We start from the raw sequence: 15139 nt of genomic DNA on the forward strand, positions 1-15139 counted from the left end.
AGCGCTTGTAGCCAGAGGTTTCCACCACTGCTACATCCAGTAACATCCAGGGGTTATTTTTAGCATCCCGGTGTCTTGTCAGACTGGAGGAGAGAAGAAACTCCCCCCACCACCACCACCACCCTCCCCATGTGTGTGAGGAGGGGGGAGCTGTGGTGTGTTTGGTGGGTTGGAGGGGGAGAGCTTGAGGACTGGACCTGAACTCACCTGTAGAAGTGTTTCTCACATGATTCTTTGCAGCTGCGATATTTGTTTGGTGGGCTTGTTGCTCACCAGGCTCAGGTTGCAGTGTGCGTGCGTGTGTGTGTGCGTGTGTGTGTGCCTGCCTACCTGAATTCAGGAGCCAGGTCGGGCTTCAGGCCATAGAAAGCAGCGGATAAGGTCAAAAGCCAGCGAGGAACAAAATTCCCATCCTCGCACTCCAGGTAGGGCGCAGACCACTTCACGTGCGTCCTGTCCGGGATGAAACTCTCCCCTCTTCTCAAAGAATTGTCAGCTGATCGGATGTCTTGGCTCAGCACCCGCTTATGGAAATTGGGCTTCTTCTTCTTGTCCCTCACGTCGTGGTACCACTCGGTGTCCGCGGTGCGGTTGTGCAGGTGGTGGTGGGCCACGCTGGACAGGTCTTGGAGGACTATCTCTCCGCCGGCCCTGGTGGCTTGGAGGAGCACCGAGGGCCCGGCCACGGACGAATCCGCGCTGAAAGTGACAACCGCCCGGTGGATCTTGGCGTCTCCCTCCAGGATGCTCCTCACCAGGGCATGGTACCACTCAATGTCTCGCCGGAGACTCTGCTCCCTGGACCTGTTGGCTTGCAGGATCATGTTGAGGAAGTTTGTGGCGTGCAGCACCGTATCCAGCACGCTGCTCATGGAGTGATGCGGGGCGGCTTGTGACCTTCCCCGCAGAGAGGTGAGCTCGTACCTCCGCGAGCAGTTGGCGTGCTTTAAGGTGGTCGAGTCCCCGGTGTGGAGGAAAGCCGTGACCACCCTGGGGAGGTGCTCCTCTATTTTCTGCGGCAGCTCCGCCGTCTCCCCGGGTGGAGGAGGAGGAGGAGGAGGATGCTGAGGCGCGCGGAGATGCGCCAGCTGCCGACGGTGCGTCTGAGCGCCGCGGATCGCCTCCCCTGCTCCCGCGTCGGTCCCGTGCGCCGACCACCCCGCGTATTTATCGGCTGATCCGATCACAAATCCCACATGCAGCAGCAGCGACAGCCGGAAAACAGCCATCTCCCCCACCAGGAAAGCGTCCACAGATGTTTTTTGAGGGGTGGGGAGGAGGGTGGAGGGGTTGAGAGATTGCTGTGCGGAATTACAGTGTCGTTGGGCGTGCGGAGAGAGAGAGAGAGAGAAAAAAACCTGCCAAATTGCTCCGCTAAACCATCGCTTCACCACTTGTAGGATATTCTTGCGAGCTCCACCGCCTCCTGGTCCTCAGAATCGGGGTTGGAGAGGGGGAGAAAAAAAAACGTGAGGAACCCCCCTCTCGCCAAAACCTTCTTCCTTCTTCACAGATGCCTCATGCAGCTTGTTGATGTGAGCTGGTGTCTCTCTGTAGACAGGACTGTCTTGGCTTCGCTGTGCGGCGGCAGCTCTCCTCCTCCTGCGTGTAGGCTACAGAGACTGAATCAAAACGAGGAGGAAGGAAGGAAGGAAGGAAGGGGTGGAGGGAGGGAGGGAGTGATGGAGGGAGGGAGGGAGGGAGGGGTAACGGGGCAGGTTGTTATTATATTTATATATTTCTTTCAAGAGGCACCGAGTCAGGGAGCTTCTCACTTGGATGACAAACGCACTCCGCCCTCTTCCGACCACAACAAGCATTAAGTAGGCCTGCAGAAACCCGTCTTCTCCATCATCTCACAGGGGCTCCAGAGGCGCCATCGATCCGCGTACATGGCCGTTCCGTCTGTCAATCACTGCGTCGGCGCGCTGATGGTGGTGGTGGTGGAGCTGTCCGGTGCTGAAAGTGATGGAGTCTTTAATTTAGATCAGTGACAGAGGAGGGTTTTACTCAGTTCACCGCTGATCAGAGTGAACAAGCCTCATTACATCACTTATAAAACAATTAAGCAATATATTGATTGTTTGTTTTGTTCTCTCCCCAGGGGGTAAAATGTAAGAACTTTAGTTGAAAACATTCCGAAATATCCTGAAATCGAAAAAAAATAGCAGTTTTAGACTTGCAAAGTTATCTGCTGGGGTGCTAACCAGCTAGCACCAGCTTGTCAACAAAAAAAAAAAGAAAGAAAAAATCCTACTAGCATCTTGCAGTCCGAGCCACTAGCTGCATGGCTAACTGAGCTAACTCGCTAATGGCAGCTACAGTCAGCAGCAGTTAGCGGTGACCAGCTAGCACCAGCTTGTCCAAAAAATCCTACGAGAGGTGTAAATGCTAACACTCTGCTGGTCCTTCTCTGAATTGCTAGTTTCAAAGCTAACTGAGCTAATAAGCTAAAGGCAGCTACAGTTAGCAGCAGTTTGCATAACCGGCTAGCACCAAGTAGTCCAAAATATCCTGCTAGCGGTGCAAACACTAACACTCTGCCGGTGCTTCTCTGAGCTAATAGTTGGATGACTAACTGTGCTAACTTTCTAATGGCAGCTACATTACCTACCATTACTTAGTTAGCTCAGAAACCGCTAAGCAGCAGTGATTACTGGCCAACAAATCCAGAAATTCCTACTAGCGGTCCAAACACTAACAGTGCCAGTCCCTGTCTGAACTGCTAGTTGCACAGCTAACTGAGCTAACAAGGTAATGGCAGCCACAGTTTGCAGTGACAGGATAGCACCAGCTAGTCCAAAAAAAAAATCCTACTGGTGGTGCAAACACTACCACTCTGCTGGTCCTTCTCTGAACTGCTAGTTGCTCGGCTAAATGAGCTAACTAGGTAATGGCACTTACATTACCTGCCATTACTTAGTTAGCTCGGTCACTACTGAGCAACAGTAGCCAGCTAATCAGCTAGTCCAAAATATCCTACTAGTGATTCAAACACTAGCACTCTGCTGGTCCTTCTCTGAACTGCTAGTTGCATGGCTAACTGAGCTATCTTGCTAATGGCAGTGACAGTCAGTAGCAGTCTGAATCGACAGCTTACCAACAGATGACAACACATTAAGGTTGTGTCTCTACACTCATTGTACTCCAAAATGTTGCACTAAGGCTGCAAGAGGGTCAAAGCTCAAGTATGCATATTGCAGACAACAATGTGTACTGCCGCAGTACATACCAATGGGTGGAGTCACGCTTGGAGCAAATCTCTGCAGCCACGTTTTTCAAAAATCTTGTGGAAAGCCTGACACTACTGAAAATGCAGGCTGGCTTTTAAAGGAATCAAATCAATGCCCACATGTGGGTGTAACGTTTTGGGAGTTTGCGTACTTTTCGGCCATGCATATGCAAGGTTAAGTCATAAAGTTCATTTTTATGATTCGTCAACAGGAAAACAGTCCAGCAGCAAACTTCATAGACGTCCTTTGGGCTTCTCCACCTACACTGGACCAAAACAAACTCTGACATACAAAAAAGATTTTAAACCATGGTGATGTGTATTTCTTTTGTGAGCATAAAAAAAAACATTTCTGCAACGTACAGGGCCTATATATGGTGCAAAAGTTCAAACATACCTGCATTTCAACCATTGCATGTTTCAAATCAATAAACTCTATCTATAGTTGAGTCAAGCTGTTGCTCCATCACGTGTTATCCAGGAAAACTACACTGAAGAATCTGGGGTTTTATTAAACAGCCAAACGTGGACTTCGTCACCAATCTATCAGCTTCTCTCTTTCTTGTTAGTTCAAGCTCCAAGGTCTCTTTTTTTCCCTGTCTTCGCTGGGTGTAGGGGCATGTCACGTCACGCTGTGTGGGCTACAGGCATCTCGTCCTGGAAGGAGGGCGAGGAAGACAGGCGTGACGGAGGGTGACGGAGCTGGGAGTCGGTCGGCGTTGCTGCACGCCGGCCACCGGGGAGACGAGTTGGAACCTGAAGACCTGCTGGATGTTTTTTTCTTGACCAGCCGACACGCTGCTGGTTTTATGTCCTGTCTGGGAAATCTTGATATCAGCCGGACACAGGAAGTCCAGCAGCTGCCATCGCTGCACAGAAAGTAATTGGAATAAAGATCCTGGACAACTGGTTGGCTGGTTTATCAAATCAGCTGTGGGAAAAGTGAATAAATGCTACACATAACCCATACTTTGATCGTTTCCTGTGATTTACCTGTAATATTTATAACCAAAATCCGGCACGAAGGTGAATTAAAGCACTAAAAAAAATCCTAAATCCCATGACTTTAACTGGGAAATCATCCATCATGATGCTGATCACTTAATTATATACACTTTTAGGAATTAATGTGACATTTGAGAAGAATGAAAATCACATATTCTGCACCTTATGGCCGGTTTGATATGGTTATTGTGATCTGAGCTGGAGGGTTTTCATAAGCCCGACTGCTTCTGAACCCTGATCACCTATCGCAGCTGCGATGATCAGCAGGTCTTTGAATTTGTAATCCAACTGTAATCCTTCCCTTATTTATATATAACGCCCTTGTCAGTCATCATTGTTACACTGAAGTGTTTAATCCCTGGTCTTGCAGCGTGGCATGTACATTTGTGTTGTGGCTACTTCTTAAAAACCTGACTTGGATGTATCAAGCATGACTACAACTCCGCTTCACTGAATATCCAACGATGAGGCACGATGTTTATGCAACAGACATGACCGAAAAACAAAATTAACACAAAAAATACAAACCAAAACCATAGTCCACAATCTGACTGCTCCAACTGCACAAATAGGGGTTATCTTAATAACGTTAATAAATGTGTTTAATTGCATTTATTAAGGTTAAAAGTGTAACTACATCATGGCTCGTACATGTTGAATGTATTAAAACAGCAAGTAGTTTTCTGCACAGCAACAACAAACAGTTTGATATGAAGCAGAAGGTTTCAAAACAGTGAAAACCTCCAGCGTCATTAGTTTATTCAAACTATCGACTGCAATCAGTAATGATTACATACATACATCGCATTGAATACAAAAAAATCTATTTACACAAAATCACTGAAGCTCGTTGAAAGCTCATCCATAAAGAAAAAGACATCACAGTGAATATTAAATGAAAAATTTAAAAATACAGTACACCATAACTTACACATGTTGTTCTTTATAACTTTTTGCAAGAAACAATCTTGTTCATACAGTTCGATAAAAAAAAAAAGATCTTAAAAAAAATGAGGAAACAGGTAGTTTAAACTTTTTAACACATAAAACTTCACCTGGTAGTTCTGAGGTAATCGGTTTCCTGACTTTTTAAAAAAATCTAAGTCAACTTTTAAAATTCGTAGCGTACAAAGAAAGTGTTGTTTTGCATTTTTAACGCAGAATATACATGTAAATGTACATACCTAGTGTGCCTAACTACCCTAAACGTGATGACTCTGGTCATAGTTTGGTGATTTTCAGACTCTTGTCTTTATTTTCAAATTTGTCCGTGCGGAGCGTGCATAACATCAGAATCACCGGAATGAAAATGAGGCCGTGAAGCATCCCGATAACTATGACGAGGAAGAAGATCTTAAAAAACATTCTGAACGTGTGAAAGTCAGACGTCGCCAACACGGACACGCCTAGGATGGTGGACAGGGCTCCTTGAAGGATCGGGTAGCCCAAATGAGAGAGAGCCTCCACGGCTTTTTCATCCGGGCTGGATTTCTTACTTGCGGCGAATCCGTAGGACATGTGAGCAGAGAAATCGACGGTGAAGCCGATGCAGACGGTGAAAATGATCATGGAGATGGTGTCCAGAGTGATGTCCCATAACACCATGACGCCGGTGACTCCCACAGTCACTGAAGCGATCGAACCCGCCACCCATATTGAGCAGAGCGGGTTCGGAATCAGGAGGAGGGAGACGACGAGCATCACGGCTGTGATCACGCAGACGTTTTTAATCGTGCTGCTGATGACGACCCCGTACTGGTCGAAGAAGATGAACTTCTGGTTGTAGATTAATAACGGCGCCACTCTGCAGCTGTCAGCGGCTGTTTGTAGGTCTTTAAGCATGTGGACTTCCATGCTGGCATCGTCAATGTTGACGGTCTGAATGAAGACGCGGGATGCAAAGATGGCATCTCCTGTCAGGTTCACGTCTTGCTTGAAAAAGGGGAATACATCGAAAAATTGAGTTAAATTTTTGAGAAAAACATCTTTATCGTCGAGGTTTATATGTGCTTCTTCCCCATACGACAAATAAGAGTCCAGCCAGGATGTGTAGATGTCTTTATCTACAAAATGGAGCCCTCGAAAGTCCTGCATGCACCGCTGAAGTTCCTGCCTCTTGGTCTTATCCCAGTATGGGAATTCCTCACTTACAATAACCATCACAGATGGACCGTAATCAGAAAAATACTCCCTATCGTCCGTGTTGAATTTCCTGACGTGGGAGTCATCAGCTGCCAGATCATACAGCTCTATCCCCTGTTTAACATGGAAGCATCCATAAATACTTGCAGCTAAATATACGACATAAAGGAAGATTACAGCTCCCTTGACCCAGGGTTTGATCAAAAACGGGCCGTAGTAATCCTTAAAGAAATTACTCGCTGGCTGTTTTTTCTCCGCGCCAGTGTTCTTATCATAGCCGCCTCCCACACAGCAGATGTTGTGTATCTTGGAACGGTGATCGAGGTTGTCTGATGGTATTTTCGCGCAGGTCAGCCAGTGCCTGTTGCTGGCTTCCCGCCTCCCGTTCAGAGCCAGGAAGGCTCCGAAGAAGGTGATGGTGTAGATGTAACAGAATATGATGGAGGTGCTGGTGTAGAGGCAGAACGACTGCACCGAGGGGAAGTCGGACGTGACGCCGATGGAGAACTTGAGGACGTCGGTCAGGGCGGTGATGGTGATTGGCAGGATGGCTTCTTTGTAGGTGTGAGCCATTCGCTTCGGGACTGGGTCATTGACTTTGGTGTGCTGCCAGTCGGCCACCATGACGAACATGTTGTTGAGGCCGATTCCTGGGAAAGAAATCAGGCGAGCGATGTAGAATTAATGATGGTTTTATAAAACATAATAAACATTTTACCAGGTTTATAGAGTATAAAATGCTCATAAAACACAACAAACTGCTCCGAACAACTCGAAGGGTGTTGCCTAAACTGCAACCTAAACAAAAAACAGGGACGAGGCTGCTTTTTTCTCACCGAGTATGAGGAAAGGAGAGTTTGCGACCGTGATGACAAACGGCAGTCCGATGTAAAGCAGCAAGCCGAAAGAGGAGACGACAGCCAGGCCGGCGGAGAGGACGCCGAAGACGGCCACCCACACCTTGTTCCTCACATTGTCCCGTCTGTCAAGGAGGTAAAGACAGAGTGGTGCAATGAGTGAAGGTGACAACGTACAATAAGAAAGTTTGATCTCTACACCATTTCCACACCAACATTTTACAAATTTATTTCAACAACTTCAACCTGGGCAGTCTAAAGTCAGCATTCCACATGCATGAAGCGGTACAGAGTGGATGCATTGTTAGCTTGTTGTTAGCTTTGTGACCAGCCATCAGTTACCAAAGTGTCAGCGTGTGACTGATTGCTTCTGTTGATGTCGTGTCATTTAGAAATGCTGTAACCTCCAGATGCACATGTCAATAGACAACAAACTGGATCAGTTGCAAAGTTTTAGTATCTAAAGTTTGCGAACATTAGCCGCTGCAAGCTACTGGTAGTAGAATCAGTCAAATTTTGAATTTACGGCAATAAAAACGAGACTTAAAAACAAAATGATGTACAATTTAATAATAGAAATCTACGTGCAGCATGTAAAGTTTCATGTTCGGTTATTGTTCACCTTTAAATGTTTCAGATTTGGGATTTATGATTTTATTTCTGTCCACTCCCTGTACAATCACAATAAAAAATATATATGAAATACCTCCTCTCAACTGCACCAGACAGAAACTAAGTATAAATATAAAACATCTAAATCTACATTGAAAATATCCAAAAATTAAGGTGTAAAATCAAATTTTAAATGAATACTATTTTGCAATAACGCTGCTTTTGTGTCCTGATGACTACGTGTCACCTGCCTGCCGCTCTCTTCCTGAATCAGTCACGTTGATAAAACAACGGCTCATTTTGTGTCCAGGACTCGGCCTGCAGTCAGGCAATCGCTCACCCGATCACTCCTTACCTCAGGCAGGATATCACGGAGAAGGTGATGGCGCAGGCATAAGTGATGAGGAATAAAGGGAAGCCATCTGTGGTGTGACTGTCAATCTCCTCCTGCTTGGATTTGGAGGTGTAGTAAGACACCTACGATGGAGTGAAGCGGAGAGTGGAAGCCAACATGAGCTCTTAAGTCAGACGACTGTGTTTACACGTGGAAGTAAAAGCGGCGACAGCACAGCTCGGATTACAGGACAAAGAAGTGCATCAGCTAGAACATAATCTCAAGAGGAAGCGTTGAGGACTATGTTTCAAGGTGCTTTTTCTCTTGTACTTTATTTTAGATACAAATCTGACGTTTGTCTCAGTATCTCAGTGAAATAGCATCTTCAAATAAGGGACATTTATCTATTTTAACAGTGAAGGATGTATCTTTAAATCTACATGAAATAAAATGTGAATGAGTATTTCTCCACTAAAACTGTTTGCTTTGCCTTTAGACAAGCGTTTAGGGAGATCAATATGCAGAAAATATAAGCAAACAGGGAGTAAATTATAGAATAATCACAAACTTTTGTGCTCACGTCTCCTCATGACTTTCACTCTGACAGTGTCAGCCATAAAACATAACAGCTCTTTGATTAAAAGTCTTTCATTGCATTGTGGTCCAGTGATGATAATCCTGGTGTATAATAAAACGGACAAATGGTTTTCTGATGTATTGCTCCACTATTACATGACTCATGATGATTTCATGCATTAATTAATGGAGAATATATCACATTTTTTTCTGTTTCTAACCATTAACAGATAATGATCTTACAACGTTTGTGTCTTTAAATCACACTTAATAGGTCAAGAAATGTTAATTCGCTGTTGCTTCATTCAGAAATTGATGTAGGAGATGCAAACATTTACATATTAAACATTAACACATACACACAGCTGTGTAAATTAAATCATGATACTTCCTGCAGTGAGTCAGCACGAGTCATGCATCAGTAAATCATTACTGGAGTATATGATGTACGGATCCGTGTCAAAAAACACAAACACTCGACTTCCAGCTCTTCATCTTCACACAAAGAAAGAAAGAAAGAAAGAAAGAAAGAAAGAAAGAAAGAAAGAAAGAAAGAAAGAAGATTGAATGACTTTCTACTGAGCTCCACCCGCCAATCATATCACTGCACAGAGGGAAGATTGCACCTCCTCATTGAGCCTGTTATTTCTCTGCACTACAGGTAAAAGGAAAATGAGGCATTTTTGATTTTGAGGTTAAACATCCCAACGAGCATATGGGCAGAAAATCCCTGGAAACACCTTCCCAATTCTCAGAAAGGCCAATAAAAGAAATGTGAGAAAACAGAGTGCAGCCTCGAGCAGTGTGATACTCACGTCAATGTGTCTGCCGTCTGTCTCATCTGATAAGAGCTTCTTAAATCCTCTCAGCCATAATTTCGAGGCGTCAGCTGTGCTTTTCAGGTTATCTAAGTAGTAGAAGAGTTTTACGGTCCGAGCGCTCACGACTGAGCTGTCGGCACCCGTGATGACCCCGCCTAACACAGAGCCCAGAAACACTGAGATGGATCTGTAAGTGTACACGGGGTAGGTGATCTGGGTTTCATTAGACTGGACGATTTCCAGGATGGTGTTCGAGACACATTCGCCGTAGACTTTTGCGCACAAGTCTTTGTACCCCAGAGTCCCGTTCACGGTGATGTTCAGGATCTTGTCGTTGAGTCTGAGGACGTCCTCAAAGGCGGGATTCTCCAGGATATTTGAACCCTGAGGTGACAGAGCGATGAGGGATGCGTAGTGGCCCATGTTGTACAACCTCTCTTCTGAAAACATCGACTCATTGTAGGGGAAGTTCTCCTTGACGAACGCTCTCGTCACCTTCGAGGGTCCTTTCTTGGGCGTGTACTGCCCCTCGAAGTCGTTGTCCTCCCTGTCTCTGAGGAACGTGAAGCCTCCTCCGAGCGCTGCTGTGAGTATGAGAGGAATTACAAAAAAAGACAGAGGAGAGGAGCCTACAAGGGAACCGAGCTTCTCAAAGAGGCCCGACAGAGGCTTTGAGATGCAGTCTGTGCGTCTGCAGCCCATCTTCAGAAATGCAGGAGAGGAAGTAAAGATGTGGAGGAATTGCGCCCTTTTAAGGGCTGTGCAGATCACACTCCTCACACACATACTTTTGTAAGGCTTAATGATTTACCATAATCAGGGAAACATACAAGAAACAGCTTTATGATTACTGGGAATCTCACACTTTTTACAGATGCTGTAAAAGGATATCAGAGGCAGGGCACCGCCCCTCAAATGATAAAGGTCAGATTTACATTGAAATGGTATCAGTTCCCAGAGGTCGGACTTTGATAAAAAAAAATATTTACCGTTATCTCTCAGGTGATGGTGACACAGTAAATTACTTTACAGTACAAGTAATCGCACGTGACCATCAGAAGTATTTGGTCATTTTAATAAAAAGAAATGTCTTGAGAATCTTGTTGTGTAACGTGGTTGTTTTATATTGTGGAGCAAAGTTCACTTAGCTTACTGGAAGTCGTAAATGACCGTAACTGTGAAACCTTCTCCTCAACAAATTATAGCTTGGCAGCCACAACGAGGCGCGTTAGCTCTGTTAAGCATCATAAAAATTTCCATTCACAGGTGACAATTAGTGTGTATTTGCTAATTTTATAGGTGTTGATTAAGAAAACAACAGATAACTGTGTCAATACTGATCTGATAACCACGATACAAGTATTGATAATCTTGTTGCACGACCTGTTCCGTTTTTATATTGTGGATTAAAGTTCAACTAGCTTACAGGAAGTTGTGGCAATGGTGGCACCTGTGAAGCCAGAAAGGTCTTTTTTACGTAAGACTCTGTAAAGTTTAATAGGCTAAAAGAGAGGCACTGATCATATCATTAGCAAATCCAGCTAATTAGCCCATTATGTACAGCAGTAGGATAACTGAGTCTTGCCTATGCGTATGCTAAAAGACAACAACAACTAAAGCCTTGTTCACAACTAGTGCACAAAGTGGTAACACTTCACCATGTTGTGTTAGGCAGTCCTAAATGCTGAGATTAGGAGTTTAGTGTTTAAGCTAACGTTAGCAGCTCTTCTTTTTATTGGATTTAGGAGGTTTACACCCCAGAATCGTGACCAAACGATGACCTGATTAGGCTCCACTGGCAAAACACTCACAGATTGCGAGCTGTGGTTTCACCAGTAAACACACCGACCTCTTCAGCTACTGCAGCGTCCCTGCAGGCATCCCGACTGTATCAGGCTACTCATACCTTGATAAAGTAGACCTACCTGGCAATGAAACTGCTGCTTTCATGGCGTCTATGGTTTGCTGAACTCTGAAACAACGACTACCAAGTTCATGTGGTAGCTGGAGACTCGAGTTTGGGGCTTGAAAATATGTTAATACAAGAACAAATTTTCTTTATTTCCATGCCGTCAACTTGGATCATGGACTGGTATGATTTAGCTTTAGCCTTAGTCGCTATCATGAGCATGTTATCATTAATGTAGTATATAAACTGCATGTTTAAGACCTCCTGTAAACATGAAATAGTCAGCAGGAGAAACTGTTTTCAGCCAACTTACGGACTTCACGACAGCAAAGTGAAGTCTGGGTTTTTACAAACGGTCAATTACAGCAAAATATTATATATAGAAATTCGACAAAGGCCTACATGCCCTCAGGATGTAACATTTTAACCTTAAGTTCCTCGATATATTTGGAGTGAGAGTCCGAGAGGGTCAGTCTTGCACCTTCAAGCCGGTCGGCCCTCCCTGGCAGTTAACCCCTGTCAGTCAGCTGTCAGTCAGAGCCCGGCCGAGTCCTCGGGGACCAGGCTCATATCTCATTTCACACAGATCCATCTCGAGGTCATTGATTTCTCATTCTCCGAGTGAGAAATGGATTCTCTTTCCCTCATCCCAGAGAGGAGAAGATCCTGGCAGACGGTCGCCAGGAGCCTGATGGAGGCATCAGTTAAATGTAATCTGTTTCAGGACCCTTCAGTTATTTTGTTCACCTTGAATTGAATCACTGCCTTTGTCTGTGGTGCTTATCAAAGGCTGTTAACAGCAGATAGGTACAGATGGGTATTGTTCAGCCCCGAGGTTGCATCAAAATGCAAATGAGTTCAATCCAATAACAATCATCTTCTGGTGGTGAGCTCCTGTTGACACCTTCATTAGCTCTCTCTTTCTCTCTCCTCCGCCTCTTCCTCGCAGCTTCGCAGAGGTATGTTGGGGTGCGATAGGCAATTAGCAGGGAAGCCTCGGGTGAACACGCTGTTGAGATGTGTTGGCTGATTGTTTGGCTGTTGCTTCCAGACAGAAACCATTGATCATGAAGACAAAAAAACACTTCACTATGCAACAAAACTCTTAATAAGACAACAGTCTAAAGAGAAGCAGCTGCACAGAGACTGACATATGAATCCAGATTGCAGTCCCGGTCGTTACTGGGCCCTTCTGCTGGCCCCCTCATGAGGGTAAGGACCAACATGTGAGCCGGACCAGAACAAGGTCCCTCACTGGCCTCCCACTTGAATACTCAGAACAGTCTCTGTGAGGGAACGCTGGCCGAGGCAGCAGCACTGCTGCCAAGAATTTAACTCAGGTCTTTGCAGTGGTGGGCGAGTGTTTTACCTCCACTTCTGAACAAATATTTAGAGCCAGTATTTCACGCCAGCACTGTTTTAATGCGACTACTTTTTGTGCCAAGATGGACCGGAGAATGATCTCCTCCCCCCGCCCGGTGGGTTTTATTCTTGGCAGGGGCGAGAAAGTCTCTCAAGCGTTTATTTAAACCATCATGTGACAGAAGTGTCCCACTGAAACCAGTTCTAATGACTCTCTGTCCACGGAGACATTTTCACTTGCAAAAAATAAACACTGTGTGATTAAAAAAAATATCTGTACACCATACAGACAGGCTGCAATAAAACGTTAATGCACGTTTATCTTTGGCTATAGATTTAAAGGGTAATGCCACCAATTGTACACATTAAAGTGTGTTTACAGGTGTTGGGGGGGGGGGAGTATAAAGCCTTTTGTGGCTCCAGAGGAAGCTGCATGGAATCTGTTAAATGTCCTCCAGTGATGGCGCTCAGTTGCATTGTGGGTAATGTGTTGTTAATATTATATTTTAAAGGAAACAAAACACATGATTAGAGATAATACACTCCATTTCTACCAGTAGATCTTAAATCCTACACAGGGAAGATTTACATCATCTCATTTCTACGTTGTGGATTTGAAGAGAGACTACAGAGTGAGGGATCTTCGGAGCAGAGCCTCGAATCAAGCCGCGTCACCGGATCCTCTTTTCAAACTCGTCCGATGCCTTAATTTCCTCCTCTCTCCTTTCCATTTCCCTCCGCTGTGAAGGAGCAGTTTCCATTATGCCACAGGTTCACATTAAGGAGATGGGAGCAGGCTGGTACCTGCAATTATCCCTGCTCACCGAGCCGTGGGCCAGTTGGAGCTGAGCAACAGCTGGCTCTCTCTTCCCCCCTTCGCCACACACACACACACACACACACACACACACACACACACACACACACACGCACCTGCACACTTTCCCTCCTCCTCCCCCTCACTTCAGACACTTACCCACCCATTCCTCACATCCACCTGCCAAGCAGCTTGATTAATAAGGCCAATGCTCACAGCGGAGTGAACCACAGACACAGAGGGGAGGAAGGAGAGCGAGCACGGGGGCGGGGCCTGGCACAAAGAGGCCTCCGGTACGTGACCACGTGTTATGTAAAATTCACCATCCGTCATCCCGTAAGCATAGAAAAACACATTGAGGTACAGTCAGAGGAGCGGATCTAAAATACTGCACTGATTCAAAAAAAAAAAAGAAAAGAAAAAAAACAACAGCCGAGGTCGTAATTCATCCTGACGTCTCTCAGCACCTTTCTCTCTTCCTCTCTGTCTGTTTGCCCAATAACACCAGAGAGCACAGGACTTTGATTCTGTCAAGAGCAATGAATCACTTCAAACCAACGGCTGCTGCTGCTGCTGCTGCTGCTGCCTCTTCCTCCTCGACGCTCGCTCGTCTTCACACAAACACTGACGGGGAAAAAAGCCTGAGATGCTTCCTATTGTGCTCTCATTTGTAGCACACATGTCTGTGATTTTTATACTCTGATTATCTGATATGAGGCCTTGTTGTTTTTATCTCCAGTTGTTGATGCCTTTATGTCTTTTCTTCAAAATTTCCTTTCTGTACGTATCAAGAAATAACAGGGAGAAAGTTTACTGGGATGGTTGCAGCTGAGATGTGTGATGTAGAATCCATTTCAAGGAAATCTTGATGCTGCAGAATATGATTGTATTTAAGACAATCGCCAGAATAAACGTTGGTTAAGATCATTTGTGCAAGTTCAAGCTGTACATTCCTTATGTTGCAACTTTGTTTGGGTTAATTTCTCTCTTGTCACACCACTGCACTTGTGATTGGTGTTTAGGCAGTTAAGACCACTTGGTTGTGGTTAGGAAAACATCATGGTTTGGCTTAAAATACCTGTTTTTGGTCACCACAAACACAGCTGGAAATGTCCTAACGTCACCTTAGAAACACCCATCTGTGCTGCCACAAACACATCTTGAAATGTTCCCAAGTCTCCTTAAAAACACTCAGTTTCATCACCACAAACGATGCTGGAAATGATCCCCAGTTCTGCTTAAAAAACATCCAGTTGTATCACACAAGAACAGGAAGAAGAAGAAGAAGAAGTCTTGGACCAATGCCATCAGAAACTCAGTTGTGGATTTCACCTCCAGGATGAACTGGGATGTCGACATTATCACCCAACATTAGTGTTGATTCTCCTGTGGCTGAACAGGAGCAGCTTCCTGCAGCCAGGCTTATTGTCTTGAATGATGTGTTCACTAATCACATATGGATTTAATGTTCC

General features: G+C 45.1%; 2 protein-coding genes across 3 annotated transcripts in view; both read right to left on the reverse strand.

The window, feature by feature from the left end:
• Window positions 1-1650, reverse strand: part of gpr158a (G protein-coupled receptor 158a) — a 72378-nt gene extending 70728 nt beyond the window's left edge. For both annotated transcript variants that reach the window (XM_037079861.1, XM_037079860.1), the window contains exon 1: window positions 331-1650. In XM_037079861.1, coding sequence (XP_036935756.1) covers window positions 331-1229 — 899 coding nt within the window. In that variant the 5' untranslated portion in view covers window positions 1230-1650. The remainder of the gene's footprint in view (window positions 1-330) is intronic.
• Window positions 1651-4936: 3286 nt separating this feature from the next.
• LOC119008977 (patched domain-containing protein 3-like) lies at window positions 4937-10320 on the reverse strand. Its single transcript, XM_037079775.1, has 4 exons — window positions 9574-10320; window positions 8204-8325; window positions 7216-7361; window positions 4937-7029 (listed from the first exon to the last, which is right to left on the reverse strand). The coding sequence occupies exons 1-4, from the start codon at window positions 10279-10281 to the stop codon at window positions 5459-5461; spliced, it is 2547 nt and encodes an 848-aa protein (XP_036935670.1). The 5' UTR covers window positions 10282-10320; the 3' UTR covers window positions 4937-5458.
• Window positions 10321-15139: the final 4819 nt, after the last annotated feature.

Source organism: Acanthopagrus latus, chromosome 19 (genome assembly GCF_904848185.1).
Source record: "Acanthopagrus latus isolate v.2019 chromosome 19, fAcaLat1.1, whole genome shotgun sequence".
NCBI classification, from domain to species: Eukaryota; Metazoa; Chordata; class Actinopteri; order Spariformes; family Sparidae; genus Acanthopagrus; species Acanthopagrus latus.